Source organism: Aulonocara sp. 'chitande type north' Nkhata Bay, linkage group LG5, assembly GCF_057382095.1.
Source record: "Aulonocara sp. 'chitande type north' Nkhata Bay isolate Kocher_YH1m ecotype deep benthic linkage group LG5, A_spYH_male_GT1.1, whole genome shotgun sequence".
Lineage (NCBI taxonomy): Eukaryota > Metazoa > Chordata > Actinopteri > Cichliformes > Cichlidae > Aulonocara > Aulonocara sp. 'chitande type north' Nkhata Bay.
This window is the reverse complement of record NC_141348.1, coordinates 21,399,168-21,414,904: the sequence shown is the minus strand read 5'-3', so window position 1 is coordinate 21,414,904 and position 15,737 is coordinate 21,399,168. Positions and strand designations below refer to the sequence as shown.

The 15,737-nt window shown below is 39.2% G+C and overlaps 1 protein-coding gene across 1 annotated transcript in view; it reads right to left on the bottom strand.

Moving 5' to 3' along the window:
* Window positions 1-2,844: 2,844 nt before the first annotated feature.
* The window catches only part of mapkapk2a (MAPK activated protein kinase 2a), a 35,366-nt gene continuing 22,473 nt past the window's right edge, over window positions 2,845-15,737 (bottom strand). The window contains exons 3-10 of the mRNA XM_086292006.1: window positions 10,418-10,482; window positions 10,136-10,215; window positions 9,879-10,005; window positions 9,695-9,770; window positions 9,476-9,600; window positions 5,994-6,079; window positions 5,663-5,743; window positions 2,845-4,666 (exon numbers count right to left, since the gene is read on the bottom strand). Of these exons, the coding sequence (XP_086148132.1) occupies window positions 4,523-4,666; window positions 5,663-5,743; window positions 5,994-6,079; window positions 9,476-9,600; window positions 9,695-9,770; window positions 9,879-10,005; window positions 10,136-10,215; window positions 10,418-10,482 (784 nt within the window). The 3' untranslated portion in view covers window positions 2,845-4,522. The remainder of the gene's footprint in view (window positions 4,667-5,662; window positions 5,744-5,993; window positions 6,080-9,475; window positions 9,601-9,694; window positions 9,771-9,878; window positions 10,006-10,135; window positions 10,216-10,417; window positions 10,483-15,737) is intronic.

Genomic DNA, 15,737 nt, shown 5'->3' with positions numbered 1-15,737 from the left:
CAAGTGCATATTGAAAGTTCAGTCAGTTTGCCGCTTCACTATATGGACAAAAACGGTCACCTTCACATTGCACCTACAGGAGGTTTTATGACATCCCATCCTACATCCGTAGGCAGAGCACCTATGATGTCTTCCGCTCTTCTGGGAAGGCTTTCTATGACATTTTGGAATGTGTCTCTGGGAATGATTGCCCACCCCCCAACAGTGGTGTTGGACAAGAGGCTTGACTTGCAATTTCTGTTCAATATTTTCTCAGAGGTGATTTTGATGGGGTTAAGGGAGGTCAGGGTTCTGTACAGGCCAGTCAGATTATTCCACACCAAACTCGTACTTTTTTTTTTTTTTTTAATTAATAGAAAAACAAAGTCTGTTTAGAAATCATGAAGCTATGTGAGGAAACAAAAGCATCTTCAAGAAGAAAAGGAAACAGCAGTCAGATGTCAAATAGACCAGCTATGATTCATTATTTTTAGAATAATTAAGATTCAGCATGTTTGCAAAGAATATTTCTACACACACATGCACCAAATTTAGATCCTTCAAAGACTGATACCCTTTAGATAGAAAGTGACAGACTCAATTATGAGTTATTAGTCCACCTTCTTGGCATGACACGATTAGTAAAAGGACACAGTGCATGACATGTCACTTTGTAGGCACAGTATGGATATTCTTCCTGGCAACCTTTCTGCATCGTTCACTGGAAAGACATCGGTGTGAGCTCTGATCATGTTGTGACGGATTTCACAAACACAATATTAAGAGCTGTTCCCCACATATTGCACAACTGGGTACTTGCTGAAAAAGGACATAACCATATTAGGTTATGTTCTGCAAATGACAAAAGTGCCACACAAAGCATGTGGTTGTCACAGTACGATCCTATTCTACTATAACTACTCACTGTATAACTGCATATAAGATGAATATCACAGTGTTTCATGGCAGAATATTAGCACAAAAACTGTTAATAATAACAATAACTATGACTTATTATTACTATTATTAATATTAATGAGGCATCTGATAGCTGCCAAATTCATTTTGTAGCACCACAATGAGCCTAAACATGCAGCCTCATTCACAGAGAACAATCTTGAAAAACAATCCAGCAACAGGTGGTCTGACTGCCATCAGCTCAGGTCTCATAGTCTGAGAATTACAGAGGAGCCACTGAGAGCCTGAATTCATAAGCTGTTCTCCAAAATAATTTATTTATTAAAGCTTGAAACCAAGAAAAAAAAGCAGCTTTTCTTAAAAACAAAAAACAAAAACAAGTTCTTTGGGTAGCAACTGAGAAATCAAAAGCCATCCATTGTATTATTTCTAGAAAGGCCCCTCACTTTGCTTTCCAGTATTTATAACTTGCACTATACTAAATGTATAGTGACACTTCCTTGTGCAACTCAGCTTTAAAGATCAAAACATGTTTCTCCAAGAAGCACACCTTTGTTACAGGGACCTAAAGAAAATTTATCAGAAAAACGTAATCAAAGCAACCGCACTAACCACAACATGCACGCTGGGCTGTTCTTGACAGTAAGATGATGTGGATTTCCATCACATGTGAAAGATAAGCCACTGTACATGCTAAACTGACAACACAAGGATTCCATTTCATGTCTGGTTTACTCTGTGCTGCGGGTTTCTTGCTGAGGTAATGTGCCGCATCTACGGCTCTACTGTCTGCAGCAGGTCAAGTCAGAGCCGGCACGTACAAGAGGATGTGTGTTTGTGTGTGAGAATCAGGATGGCATGCCACTTCAAAGAACTCTGAGCTGTGTGTCACCAGCTCAGCTGAGAAGTCTCCATCCTCTACATTTCCCCACACCTTTTAAAAACAGTGAACACAACAATAACATATTGGAGGCCAACTTGCTGACAGTTTCCAGACCAGGAAAAATTATTTAATCACTTGTTTTTAAATTGATGAGGGGGAAAAAAAAAACAAGCATCTAAACCAACTTCCTCTGATCGCATTTATCACAAATCACATCAGCTGCTGAGAATATTACTTTAGAAAACATGTACATATAGTGATGACATTTTACAATGCTGCTCATCTCTACCCACCCAGACCGCAGAAAGAGTCCGGGGACCCGTCTTTTGTGAAAAGCATGCCGAGTGGGCGCCCTAAGGTTCTGATGCATTTGTAGTGAGGGGTTGAATCTCCACAGGACTACTATTACAAGGGACTCCCCTGGGGCCCAATTTACCCCCTCTCTCACTTACCTGGCAGAGACACACGTCTTACAGAGATGACTGTGGGTTTCGTCACACTCAGAGCTGGAAGCTCAAAGTCTACAGTTGCCTTGCACCTGAACCATATGCACTAGCGGGAAACTGCTCTAAACACCCCACTGTTGGCAAATGTCTGTGTTGACTCAATGCCACTGTGCTGTTTTGCTACGCAAATGCGTATATTCCAGGAGTCACTCATTCTAGCAGGGATGATACAAACTGGTCACGAGTTGAGTCTGTGCACTTCGGCTGAAAGCCACAATTCCCAAATCGACACAAGAACCTGAATCATAACCGACAAGTGTTTCAGTTGAAAAATTCCCTGAATGTGGAGGCATAGGTCAAATATGAGGAAGATATTTTATATATATATTTTTTTTTTTTCCCCCCCGTATTTATTGAATTTCATAAAATTTCAGTTATACAACAAAACAGACTTGAAGTGCAAGACTTTCAGTTTTACTTTGAGGGCACCGGAAAAGGGTTTTAGAGCTCAAAGTCTTGGCTTTGTGATGAGATCTTGAATCCATACTATACAGAAACACAGGCATTCACACACAGATCCTGTTTTTTTCTTTAAAAGAAGAGATAAGAGAAAGTTGGTGTTTTATGGTTGTTGTTTTTTTTAATCCAAAGCTGAAGCAGACAAATGTACGGGAGCTGAACAGATTCCAAGACACATCTGTGTTTCCACTACAAAAATGTGTTGAGAGGGACAAAAAATAAAAAATAAACATTGTCACAAACATTTCATGAACATTTTTCCTGTAAGAAATTTCTAGGTGCGATATGACAAGTAAAGTGGAAGTGATCTTACAAAGTGAAGTGGCCTAAACTGACAAAATTATACAATAATATTCCCATGATTCCCAAAGTGAGCTGGGAAGTGTCCTGTTGCATTAACAAAACACTACAGAAGGAGAGACCATTATACTTTCTCTGAATGTGATGACAGCTTGCTGGTGGTAAATCAGACTGTGCACAAGGATGAGGAGCAGCTACTACGTACTTTCTAACCTATCAGTTTCCGAGGAATTGTGAAGAACTGACAGATGATAATGGAACTGCACTAGATTAGTCAAGTTGAGTATATCCTGACTAACCCTGGTGCAACCAACAGTAACTGGAAATGACCAGTGTGCCCTCTGTACTCCCAAGGGGATGCTACTGCTTACATAAAACACGGGAACACTCCCTACAGTTGCTCAACATCTCTTCAACACATGTATAAACAGAAATCACTCGTAATTTGATGACAAAAAACATCTGCATAGCATTAACCTGAAATATAATCTGGCAACGTTTTAAATTCTGAAGCAAAACATTGGTAAAAGCTTGAACCAAATGGTAAGTTTGAGTTAAAAGCCATTTGCTGATTTAGCAGTACTCATTAAGGCCTATGCTAAAACGTTTATAGAATTCATAAAAAGTACAGTATAGGCTGCCTCCAACTCTCCTATGAGCTACATGCAGGAGAAAGACGGGCCAGTTTCTGTATTTTAATCTGGCTTCCCTCTCTGCCCTAAAATTGTGTACCTGAAAAACAAGCGTAGATAAAGATAGGAGAGAGGGGCCACGAGTGAGGTGCTCTGTCAGAACGGCCCCTGTGTGAGTGCATAGGCCTGTGTTCAACATTCACAAAGACAAACTGAACCTGACACACACTCCGAGTCCCGGGAATCAGCAGCTTACTTCTAGCTGATTCCAACAATCGAGGACAGAGTCTTTACATTCCACTTGTCAGTTCAAAATACATCTGCTTATTTTGCATGTAAGAAAAACTAAACCTTCCCTTGTGTGTCTGTGTTTTTTTGTTTTTTCATTTTTGGGATTTAGCCATCAGAGTTAACATTCAAAGGTTTGGGGCTTGAGCTGGAGCAGGCTTGTGGGGGGGTGTAAAATCACTACTGCTAATGCTAAGGCGTACATCTCCTATTCCAACATTCGAGCCCCTGTGAGTACACAACCTGATATTTAGGAAAGAAGAGGCAAGAGGATGTGTCAGTTCCCCATTCTCCCCTTTTCTAAATTTCATAATCTCTTCAGTGGTGTAAAAACACAGATCAACATCCCCTCTGCTGTTGCAGAGCGATGAGTTGTTAAAATGGTAGAGTAATAAAAACAAACACTCTTACAAAACATTACAATTTGTCATGAAAAATAAAACACTGAGAAAAAAAAAAGAAAGAAAAATCCATGCAACCCGACTCACGTGTCGACAACTTATTGCTTCCTTTTCACAACCTGTGTTTGTATGTGAAGACAGGCATGCATGCATCTTTCAGTGAGCAGCAGGTGTAGCCACGGCGTTATTTGCCTTCTTCCTCCTTTTCATTAGCAGTGGATTGGTCGAGTCCTCGATGGTCTTAATTCTGATTTGCTCGTAGTCGACCCTCATTGTTGCCAAGGCACTAGTCATTTCTTCCTGTTAAATTGAGAAACAAAACAAGGCCATTAGTTTTATTTACTTATCAAAATCTGTGGTTTTAATGGATGGGAGACATACATTTAAACTATTTGGTTTATCAAATAAGCAAAGCAGGTGCCAGAGCCTGGCATGCACTTGATGTGAAGCTACTACTGGGAGTTTTTAATTTTTAAATCCAACACAGACAAAATACCCTCACACCAGATTTTGATATTTAATCCATTCAAATTACCAGAGACCAACAAGCTACTGATAACTTCATCTGTTTTACTTGGTGAGCCTGTTGCAAACACACTCAAGTAGAAATAATAGATTAATAAACAAAAATCATGACATGATTCCAAAAGTTGATTTGTTTTTCCTTTTAGGTAGACTACTTGTTTTCCACACACTGCCCTAGATCCACACGCTGGGTTGGTAAAGCTGCTCAGTCTCAATGACAACATTGCAATTTTTTTCCTTGTTAAAGTTTCCGTTGACATGAATGAAAACTAATGTGATTAATATAACTATTTTCACCAGACACTGTGTTAGAGGAAGAGAAGAAGAAAAAAAAAAATACAGTTCCGCTGAAGCTTGTGGTTACACCGGTTCAGGTAGCACAGATGTTCCAGTATATTAGCTGCAAGCATTCCCAGTACAGCACATCAAGTACTCATTTGTTTTTGCTTACACAAGAAACTTGCAGTTTGTGTTTTCAGATTCATAAATAAATGACGAAAAAATACAACTTTCCATGTTTAATTCTGGATTCTGATATCCATGAGCTATTTAAAATGTTTGCTTGGAACACAATTTATTTTTGCACGGAAACCCCCCCCCCCCCCCAAAGAACTCTTAAATGTAAATGGATTTTTGCAATTATCAAACAACTGAAACCGCAACAGGTAGTAGGTGTCAACTTTCACATTAAGTAATTTTTCTATTTGACTATTTGTCACCATAAAAGCTGACAACATATGGATGGTGCAACGATAAGCAGGCATCTTTTACCTTGACTTCCTCCCATGCGTCCTTCTCTTCCATCAGAACCCGGCTGGTGTGAAGGGGGGTCTGGGGAACCTCCATTGATTGCTTTAGGATGACACACAGAGGCAAATTCATTCTTACTTATTTTTATTTATATATATATATATATATATATATATATATATATATATATATATATATATATATATATATATATATATATATATATATATATATATATATATATATATATAATGGTGAAAAACACTCATGATTTTAACCAAGGCGGTAAATAAAAGATCAAATAAATAAAATTTAGTAAGCTGTTTAAGCAGAAGTTAACTTGCGTGCTTACATTGATCCAGGGATGATTCATGAACTCTGTGATGGTCAACCTTTGGGTGGGCTCAGTCTTTAGAAGAGTCATAATCAGCTGTTTCGCTGCAAAAAAAATTTATTATATTAATAAAAAATAAAAGAGACATTTGTATGAAATCACCCTTTGTATGTATTTACAAATCTGATTTAAGGAAATGAATCAAAAAGAATGTTTTGTAGACAATTATGTCAGAGTGAAGTTGACTCTTAAAATCCAAAATAACTCTTTGAGTAATGTGATCTCAGCAACCTTTGACTTTCAAACCTAATTAGCATTTTGAATGTCTGTTTGTTCCAGATGTAATGATATAATAACAGTTCAGGGAGAGTCCATAGTATCCCATATTTGAAAACTTTTCCAAATTATTCATGTTCTTAACCAGGCCACGCCCTGGACAAGTCACCAGTTCAAATGGTTAATTTAAGATCACCAATAACTTGTGTCAGCAAGCCAGAGTGCCCAGAGATGACATGCAAACTCCACACAGCAACGACCCAGGCAACCACAAGGTTCAAATCTTTTTAATGTGGTACAATAGTGCTAAGCACCTCTGTCGCCTATTTCCTAAATTAGGTTATGTGAATTGAAAAAAAAAAAAGTGTGTAAGATTTGGTATGATGGTAATACTTTGGCTGCCTTAACCAAAACACTGTGAACACTAGAGCTCATCTTTCTTTGATATACTGCTTTGTCTGTTTTGTGGTTAAAAAGAAAAAAACCCACTCTGAAGTAGACGACTTTATCAGCAGTAAATACTGCACTGCTTCTTGAGTAATGCATTACAGTAAGTACAACCCATCAGTCGACAACTTCCACAAAAACTAGAGTCATTTTACAAGGTATAGAGAGCAACACCAGCTTGCATTTTCTCTTTTAAACAAAAATCCATCACAGAATAAATGCATCACTTTCAATTGCAGAAAATGTGAACGACAGTAAAGGATGTGAAACACATCAAGTTTCTATTTTTTGATAATAAAGTAAAGACCAGTCTGACTGTCATATTTAGGTGAAATCTTTTATAAAGACTTGAAAGTGATACCATTATGAAATTTCTTGTTTAGAAATAAGGCACCTCCATAGTTCCATTTTACATATAGATACACCACCAGTCACAAGTGTGGACACAGTCTCATTTAATGTTTTTTTTTTCTTTACTTTTACTACTTTCTACAGTAGATACATACTGAAGACATCAAATATATGAAACAAAATACATGGAATTTTGTAACAAAGAAACCATTGTTGAATAACTTTTAGTTTAGATTCCTGAAAATAGCGACCCTTTGCTTTGTTGACAGTGCTACAAACTCTTGGCCTTCTCTCAATGAGCTTTATGATGTTGTCACGTGAAATGGTTTTCACTTCACGTGTGCCTTGTCGGGGTTCTTGCCTTCTTAATGGGCTCGAGAACCTCAGCTGTGTTGCGCAGTCAAGGTTTGTACACAGCTGACAGCCCTATTTGACAACTGTTAGAATTCATATTAAGAACCAATCAGCTACGTAAAGACAGTCAATCATTACTTAAAGAACTGAAGGTCAGTCAGTCTGGAAAAATGCTACAATTTTGAATGTGTCCCTAAGTGCAGTCGCAAAAACCATCAAATGCTAGAGTGAAAGTGGCTCGCATGAGGAGCGCTCCAGGAAAGGAAGACCAAGGGTCACCTCTGCTGCTAAATAAAGTCGTCCGAGTCACCAGCCTCAGAAATTCCAAGTTAACAGCACCTCAAACTAGAGCCCAGATAAATGCACAGAGTTCCAGTAGCAGACATACCTCTACATCAACTGTTTAGAGGAGACTGTGCGAATACGGGAATTAATGGTCAAGAAACTACTAAAAAAAAGCAACAAGCAGAAGAGATTTGTTTGGGCCAAGAAACAAAAGGAATGGACATTAGACCAGTGGAAATCCATGCTTTAGTCCAAATTTGATATCTTTGGATCTACTTGCCATGTCTTTGTGTGACACAGAAAAGGTGAATGGATGTCTCTACATCCATGGTTCCCACCGTGAAGCATGAAGGAGGTGGTGTGATGGTGGGGTGATGGTGGGGGTTCTCTGCTGGTGACACTGTTGGGGATTTATTCAAAAGTGAAGGCACACACGGAAGCAGCATGGCTACCACTGCATCCTCCAGCAACATGCCATCACACCGGGTTTGCGTTTAGTAGGACCATTGTAACATGGTAGACTAATGTGCCTGTGTTAATTCAGCTCCATATTATTGTGTGAAGTTGCACTGGGTTGGGAGTGGTTTTGTTTGTGTGTGTGTGTGTGTGTGTGTGTGTGTGTGTGTGTGTGTGTGTGTGTGTGTCACATTTTTGGTGAGCCAATGGCTGGAATGGGGTTGGACTAATTAGAGGCAGGTGTACTTGATTGCACTGATACACTGGTCTACTTATAGCCCACACTACAAACACTGCTGTGTCGTTTTGTCTCTCTGTGCAGGTATGTAATGTGATGAAATCAGATATGTTTGGGATGGATGGATTTTGTGCTATGAATTCTATAGTGAAAGTGTCGTTTTGTCTCTCTGTGCAGGCCAGGGCCTATTATATGCCACAGCCTAAAGGTAGCAGAGTTGCAGAGGCTGGAGTGACCACTGGCTATATGCTTGCAGGGTGGTGGGTCTCCAAGGACAACTTCTAACCCTGTTACAGGCAACACGTGGAGTGCAACTGGCCATGTGGCATAGCTGGCTCTGGCCTTGGGACTGTGTGTTTTTTATATAATTCATAAATGGGACACTGGACTGTTTTATCTTTTATCTCTTGATATATTTTTTTGTCAATAAATTATCTTTTAGAATTTTATTGACTGTCATCTTTTTGCCCACGACAGAGACGGTTGGTCAGACCTAGAATCTTTCTTTGGGTGTGTTACACCATCATTTATTTTTCAACAGGACAATGACCCCAAACACACCTTCAGGCAGTGTAAGGGCTATCAGAAGGAGAGTGATGGAGTGCTGCGCTAAAAGGCCTGGCTAGAAAGTCACCTGACCTAAACCCAATTGAGATGGTTTGGGATAAGATGGACCACAAAGTGAAGGGAAAAAGGCCAACAAGTGCTCAGCATATCTGGGAACTCCTTCAAGACTGTTGGAAAACCATTTCAGGCGACGACCTCATGAAGCTCATCGAGAGAATGCCAAGAGGTGTGCAAAGCAGTAATCAAAGCGAAGGGTGCATATTTTCAATAATGTAAAATATAAAACATGTTTTGAGTTATTTCACATTTTTGTGTTCACTACAGAATTCCATATGTATTCATTCATAGTTTTGATACTTTCAGTCAGATTCTACAATGTAAATAGTCATGAAAATAAAGAAAAACCATTTAATGATATGGTGTGTCCAAACCTTTGACTGGTAGAGGAAATATTACAAGTCAATATAAAGTTTAAAAAAAATTAGTTTCGACATTGCATTAACAAAGTCTATTTTTATGATCTTACCTTCCTCTGATACATCACACCATTCAGGGTTGGGAAACTCATATTGACCATTTCTGATCCTCTTCTTCATCCCAGGAGAGATGGCTAGACCATGGTTAGAATAAAACGGAGGATATCCACACAGCCTGTGGAAGGTGTAAAACATCATTATATGCTTCCGTATTGAATGTGACATCTATAACAAAAGGATTAGAGGGAGGAAAAAAAACAAGAACTTACAAGATATACATAATGACACCCAACGACCACATGTCACATGACTTGTCATATTTCTCTGGGCCGAGAACCTCTGGAGCTGTATGCCATAAGGAAGAAAAGAAGGAAAAGGCAAGAGAGGGATGTTTTTAACTAGTTATCAATGAGAGCAGCTGTAATGTAGTAATAAACACAAACAGGTTCTTACCAACATAGTAGGGCGTGTAGCAAGGAGTAGCTAAAGAGTTAAGTGAGGTGGTCTCCTTGGCAAAACCAAAGTCTGTGAGCTTGAGCAGGGCACGGGGTCTCTTTGAGGAATACAGTAAATTCTCTGGCTGCAGGGAGTATTCAGGAATCCAGCATAAAGATAAGATTACAACATTAGTAACTTTAAGTCATCCTCAGTTTAAAGAAAAGTTTATTTCTTATGAATAAGTATGATAAGGCAATGCAAAGAGCACGTACCTTGACATCTCTGTGGGCGATGTTGATTGCGTGTAGAAATTGTATAGCCTCACCTATGCTCTTCATGATGTGAGAAGCCTCTGAAGTGATGAGACAGTTCAGTTTTTTAACAGATTTTAAGTGACTGTGTCAGCAAATGTCAAGCGTCACAAATGGAGACTGAATGTATTTAGCTGGTATCAGAGTGCATATGTCTTTATGATTAATCAAATCTTCTACATAATCACATCATAAAGCATAGTAAGAAATGCTGGGATTTTTAGGGCAATATAGGTTTATTACCCCTCTCTGTGAAGGCCTGGTCTCCTCTGGACTGGATTCGATTAAAAAGCTCGCCACCATCCATGCTAAAAAAGAAAAAAAGAAAAAAAAGCCTTATGTCAGTAAATACACGTGCTTTACAGTCTTCTATGTTTGATTCCAGGTTATTGCATGTACAGCGTGATACCCTACCAGATGTCCAAACAAACAATTATGGTGGCTTGTTGCAATGATACCAATAGAGACAGAGGAAATTGCTCTCACTGGGACAAAATTAAAATGAGAGAAAAACTCTGGTAAATTAACTGCAGTGCGAAAACACATTAAAACACATGTCCTCTGAAACGTGTGTGTGTGTGTGGGGGGGGGGGGTAGCACAAAAGCTAAAATAGCTGTCAGGATGTGGGGTTTGGTGTGTGCCCTAGTTGTAGGAAATACAGCACACCATTCAAGCCGTTTCAAAGCAAAGAGGATGCTCTCTTCCTCTGCCTTGTAGAGGTGGTCTGCGGTCTGTTGGTTGACCAACAAAAGTGTGCGAAACCAATAAAATGACTTTTTCTCACACCTTTTGCAAACTAATCTAATCCGCCATCTGTAAGGTATTTAAATCTTACAGTTACTTCCTTCTTCCATGAATGTAACTAGTTCATCTTGTATACCACAAAGTGTGCATGGCAACAATTCAAATTTGCATGGTTTTTTTTTTTAAGTTAGTTCAAGTAAATTTACGATAAAAATTACTACTATTTTACTGGCAATCTACTAGGTCCAGCTAGAGTCTGTGAAAGACAGAAGTAGGTTGCTATGGTCTTTTACACACTTCTAGTATGACTAACAGACAGATTGCTGGTTGATTGATCTTCTGCTTCCCTGTGTTGCGCAAATGTTAAAGACTGCTCTAAAAAGAATGTTAATGTGTTCAACGTAGCTGATAAACTAGGTCTTTAAATGCCCCCTTTCGTTCCAAAAACGTGTTATGCAGAGTACTTTTATGTATGAACCATCTTGAAAGTATCTATATTTATACTGTAGTCAGATTTAGTAAAATACTGCTTACACATCCATGGCCCCTCATCACATTATGATAACACACAGGAACACCCCACACTATGTATTACCAATGAGGCGCAGACATATGCATGTGAAAAGACTTGAAGAAAAGGTCGATGTAAGCAGATGCTGACCACTGGTAAACTAATGAATGTTAGCCTGAATTTAAATGAGTATGAGAAACTCGCACTTAGCATGCTTGATGTTAAGTTTCATTTAATCTCATTGCACACGGTATGACTGTGAGAGTTTCAGGTAGAATCATCAACGTCAATTTTGTATCCGAGTGTGTCTAATGGTATATGGCAGTGTGCGTATGTATAGCAAGCAAGCAAGATCCGGGGACGCCACGGGACAGGGCTTCTAAACCACAGCACACTTCGAACTTCTTTAAATTAATCATTCACATTTTGCATACTGAAAAATGGGCAGCAGTTTGATTGAACTCATTTTGATTAAAAAAAAAAAAGTGTGAGAGATCAACATGTTAAACTGCCAGTTCTGAGGTGATCCAGCCATTATTCAAACTTATCTTATACTTTTGCACTGCAAGCAGTAGGGTTCATCAATGTAAATGAATCTATTGAAGCATCTGTTCTGCTGAGAATTCACACTTCTTTTAATATTTTCAAAAGCTCAGAGGAATTGCACACATTTTACACCATAACAGCAGCAAACTGTAACACACTTGTTAAGCTACAGTCTTTCACATGTACATGTGGAGGGTACAGTGTTATAAAACTGGATTTTTAAAGCTGATTTTCTCAATGAATATATCATAAAGGCAAGTTTGTATTTGCTCTAAGGATCTAAAACTCTAATAACAGAGTGTAATACTAAGAACAAAGTTTCTATCAATCAGGAGTGGTAGTAGCAACTGTGGTTAGCACTCTGAAATTAAAGAAATCCCATAACCACAATGCCATACGGTTCAAACCACCAAGTTTGTGCTGAAGGTTGTACAAATAACATGTTTATCCAGCAGTCCCAGACAGACTTCCGCTTCCAGTTTGTCATGCAGGAGAGATGACCAGCACCGAATTTCCAAAATTATGTTGCGGACCTGACATATTCACATGTTGGGTTTTTACACAACACGGGAGAAAACAAAAATGTAGGTCATCACACTGACTCAGTTACTCAGCGTATCTAGAAAAGAGAAATGCCTGACTATGTTTCTCTCTGTCCACAGGTGATTTTCTAGGAATCATTTTAGCTTCATCAGAAAACTTCATTGGCGTTTCATGCCTAGCACATTTTCTCAAGGAAATGAGTCATCAGCGGCGCCATTTTTTCGCATGTCAGTGTGTAAGCAGATCGGTCCACTAACGCCGACGACTACAAATTGAAACCGCAAACCTAATGAGTGCACGTGTTTGAAGTTGGTAGTGGGGGATGGGGGAAGGGTGGTTTAAAATGCTTCAAGTGGAACTACAAAAGCAAGGAAATTGTACCAATGTCATTTAGAAGAAATGGGTCATTTCAAAGGTTGTACACAAGTGATTTACAATAACTAACCTGGCAGAAATTTGCTTAGAGCAACAGAGAGGTCGAGATGAGTATCACTTCACCTTTGTTCTAGGTAATCTTACCTTACCTACCTTACCAATTCTAGAAACTGAAAACTATATAACAAATGAAAATTTCACTCGATTTATGGTTTGGCATAATAGCCCATAGACGAGAAATACTTAAAGATGAGTGGGCTTATGTATTTTAAAACAAAGATAAATTTACGTTTAGGATTAAAGAAAACAAGCTGCTCACCAACACTTTGATTGTTCCCAACAAATCCTGTCAATCCTGTTACATATCGAACACATTGTTATCACTCTAATTTAAGCTTGCTTACAACCTTCTGAAAAGTTTATATTTCCCCCCGCCATTTAAGCGTTTTTTAATGAAGACATAATAAAGAAGAAAGTATCATTAATGAAAAATGTAATCCATAAGTAATAAAGTATTAAGTTTAATTTATCTCTACCTAATCCTCAGTTTTGCATTTGAGCACAATGGCAGCCACCGACTGTGTCCAGGTCTGGGTCAGCCCTTTTGCATTCAATACAATACTCTACTTAAATACTAGAAGTTCCTCCAAACTTTGAGCTTGATTTGTGCTTACATTAGGGCCGGGCGATAATTTGAAGCATGTGCGGTAACGATATATATCACGATATATTCTTTTCTTCTGTATAACGTATTTTCCACACTTAAGGCACACTTAAAATCCTTTAATTTTCTCAAAAATCGAGAGTGTGCCTTATGTATGAATTCTGGTTGTGCTTACTGACCTCGAACCGATTTTGGCGTGCAGAAATCTGTTAAAAAAATGTTTTAGTACAACTTTGGTAAGCTGCACAGCTTGATGGATTGTCAGAACATTGCGGCTGCCGTAGTGAGGAGCTTCGCGGAGTAATCTGGGTCCAAAACTCCGTCCCTTCAGATCCCAAAGTCAAATGAACACTGAAAGTTAAAAACGGTCTAAATTCTTTCATCTTTAATAAAATCATCAGCGTTGCTGCTTTAACAGGTGTAACAATTAAGTTTAACATCCAGGCATCCATGAAAACAATATTTATTAAATTTAACGGAGTTACAAGTTAACAGGAAGTTAGCTCGCTAGTTTCCACCTAAACCTGACAGACCATGTTCTGACTGAGAGATTTTTGAAACTAATTAAAAGGTACAGCTCTGCTACCACTTCCAACATAAATGAAGACAGAAAACTAAACAGCAGTGGTGTTTGCAGGGTTACTGAAGCTGGACTACCTGGTATATAATGTTGTGCTACGTGATTGCTAGCGACACAGCTATGTTAGCATAACATTAGCACAGTGAAGCTGGAGGATGAACGCCAACTTTTTTTCCCCCACTCGATAAAAGTTAACGTGAGGGATTCTGGTGGTTAGGGACAAATGCAATCGCATAGCAGGATGCTATACACGGGGCAAACTTCAGTCAGGAGAACAACTGAGATTATTCATCCACAATACGAGGTTAGTTATTAATATACTGCAACAACATGGGAAAGAACAGCTGCGAGAAAATTCAACATTAATGAATCAATGTTACGGAAGTGGAGGAAGCGCAGTTTTTGGCTTTCCCCATATTTCAAAAGTGCTTCATCACTTTGCTATGACTGTCGCCCGGCATAATTTGCAGATGATAATGGTTGTAGCTGCTGCGATGCTTTCGACCAAAACAGGTGCAGCTTGATGACATCATCAACACGCGCTATCGCGGTATAGTCAAAATCTCTATCGTTGGCCAAATTTATATAGTTTCTATCGTATATCGTTTATATTGCCCACCCCTAGCTTACAGTGGGGCAAAAAAGTATTTAGTCAGCCACCGATTGTGCAAGTTCCCCCACCTAAAATGATGACAGAGGTCAGTAATTTGCACCAGAGGTACACTTCAACTGTGAGAGACAGAATGTGAAAAAAAAAAAAATCCATGAATCCACATGGTAGGATTTGTAAAGAATTTATTCGTAAATCAGGGTGGAAAATAAGTATTTGGTCAATAACAAAAATACAACTCAATACTTTGTAACATAACCTTTGTTGGCAATAACAGAGGTCAAACGTTTACTATAGGTCTTTACCAGGTTTGCACACACAGTAGCTGGTATTTTGGCCCATTCCTCCATGCAGATCTTCTCGAGAGCAGTGATGTTTTGGGGCTGTCGCTGAGCAACACGGACTTTCAACTCCCGCCACAGATTTTCTATGGGGTTGAGGTCTGGAGACTGGCTAGGCCACTCCAGGACTTTCAAATGCTTCTTACGGAGCCACTCCTTTGTTGCCTGGGCGGTGTGTTTTGGATCATTGTCATGTTGGAAGACCCAGCCTCATTTCATCTTCAAAGTTCTCACTGATGGAAGGAGGTTTTGGCTCAAAATCTCACGATACATGGCCCCATTCATTCTGTCCTTAACACGGATCAGTCGTCCTGTCCCCTTGGCAGAAAAACAGCCCCATAGCATGATGTTTCCACCCCCATGCTTCACAGTAGGTATGGTGTTCTTGGGATGCAACTCAGTATTCTTCTTCCTCCAAACACGACGAGTTGAGTTTATACCAAAAAGTTCTACTTTGGTTTCATCTGACCACATGACATTCTCCCAATCCTCTGCTGTATCATCCATGTGCTCTCTGGCAAACTTCAGACGGGCCTGGACATGCACTGGCTTCAGCAGCGGAACACGTCTGGCACTGCGGGATTTGATTCCCTGCCGTTGTAGTGTGTTACTGATGGTGACCTTTGTTACTTTGGTCCCAGCTCTCTG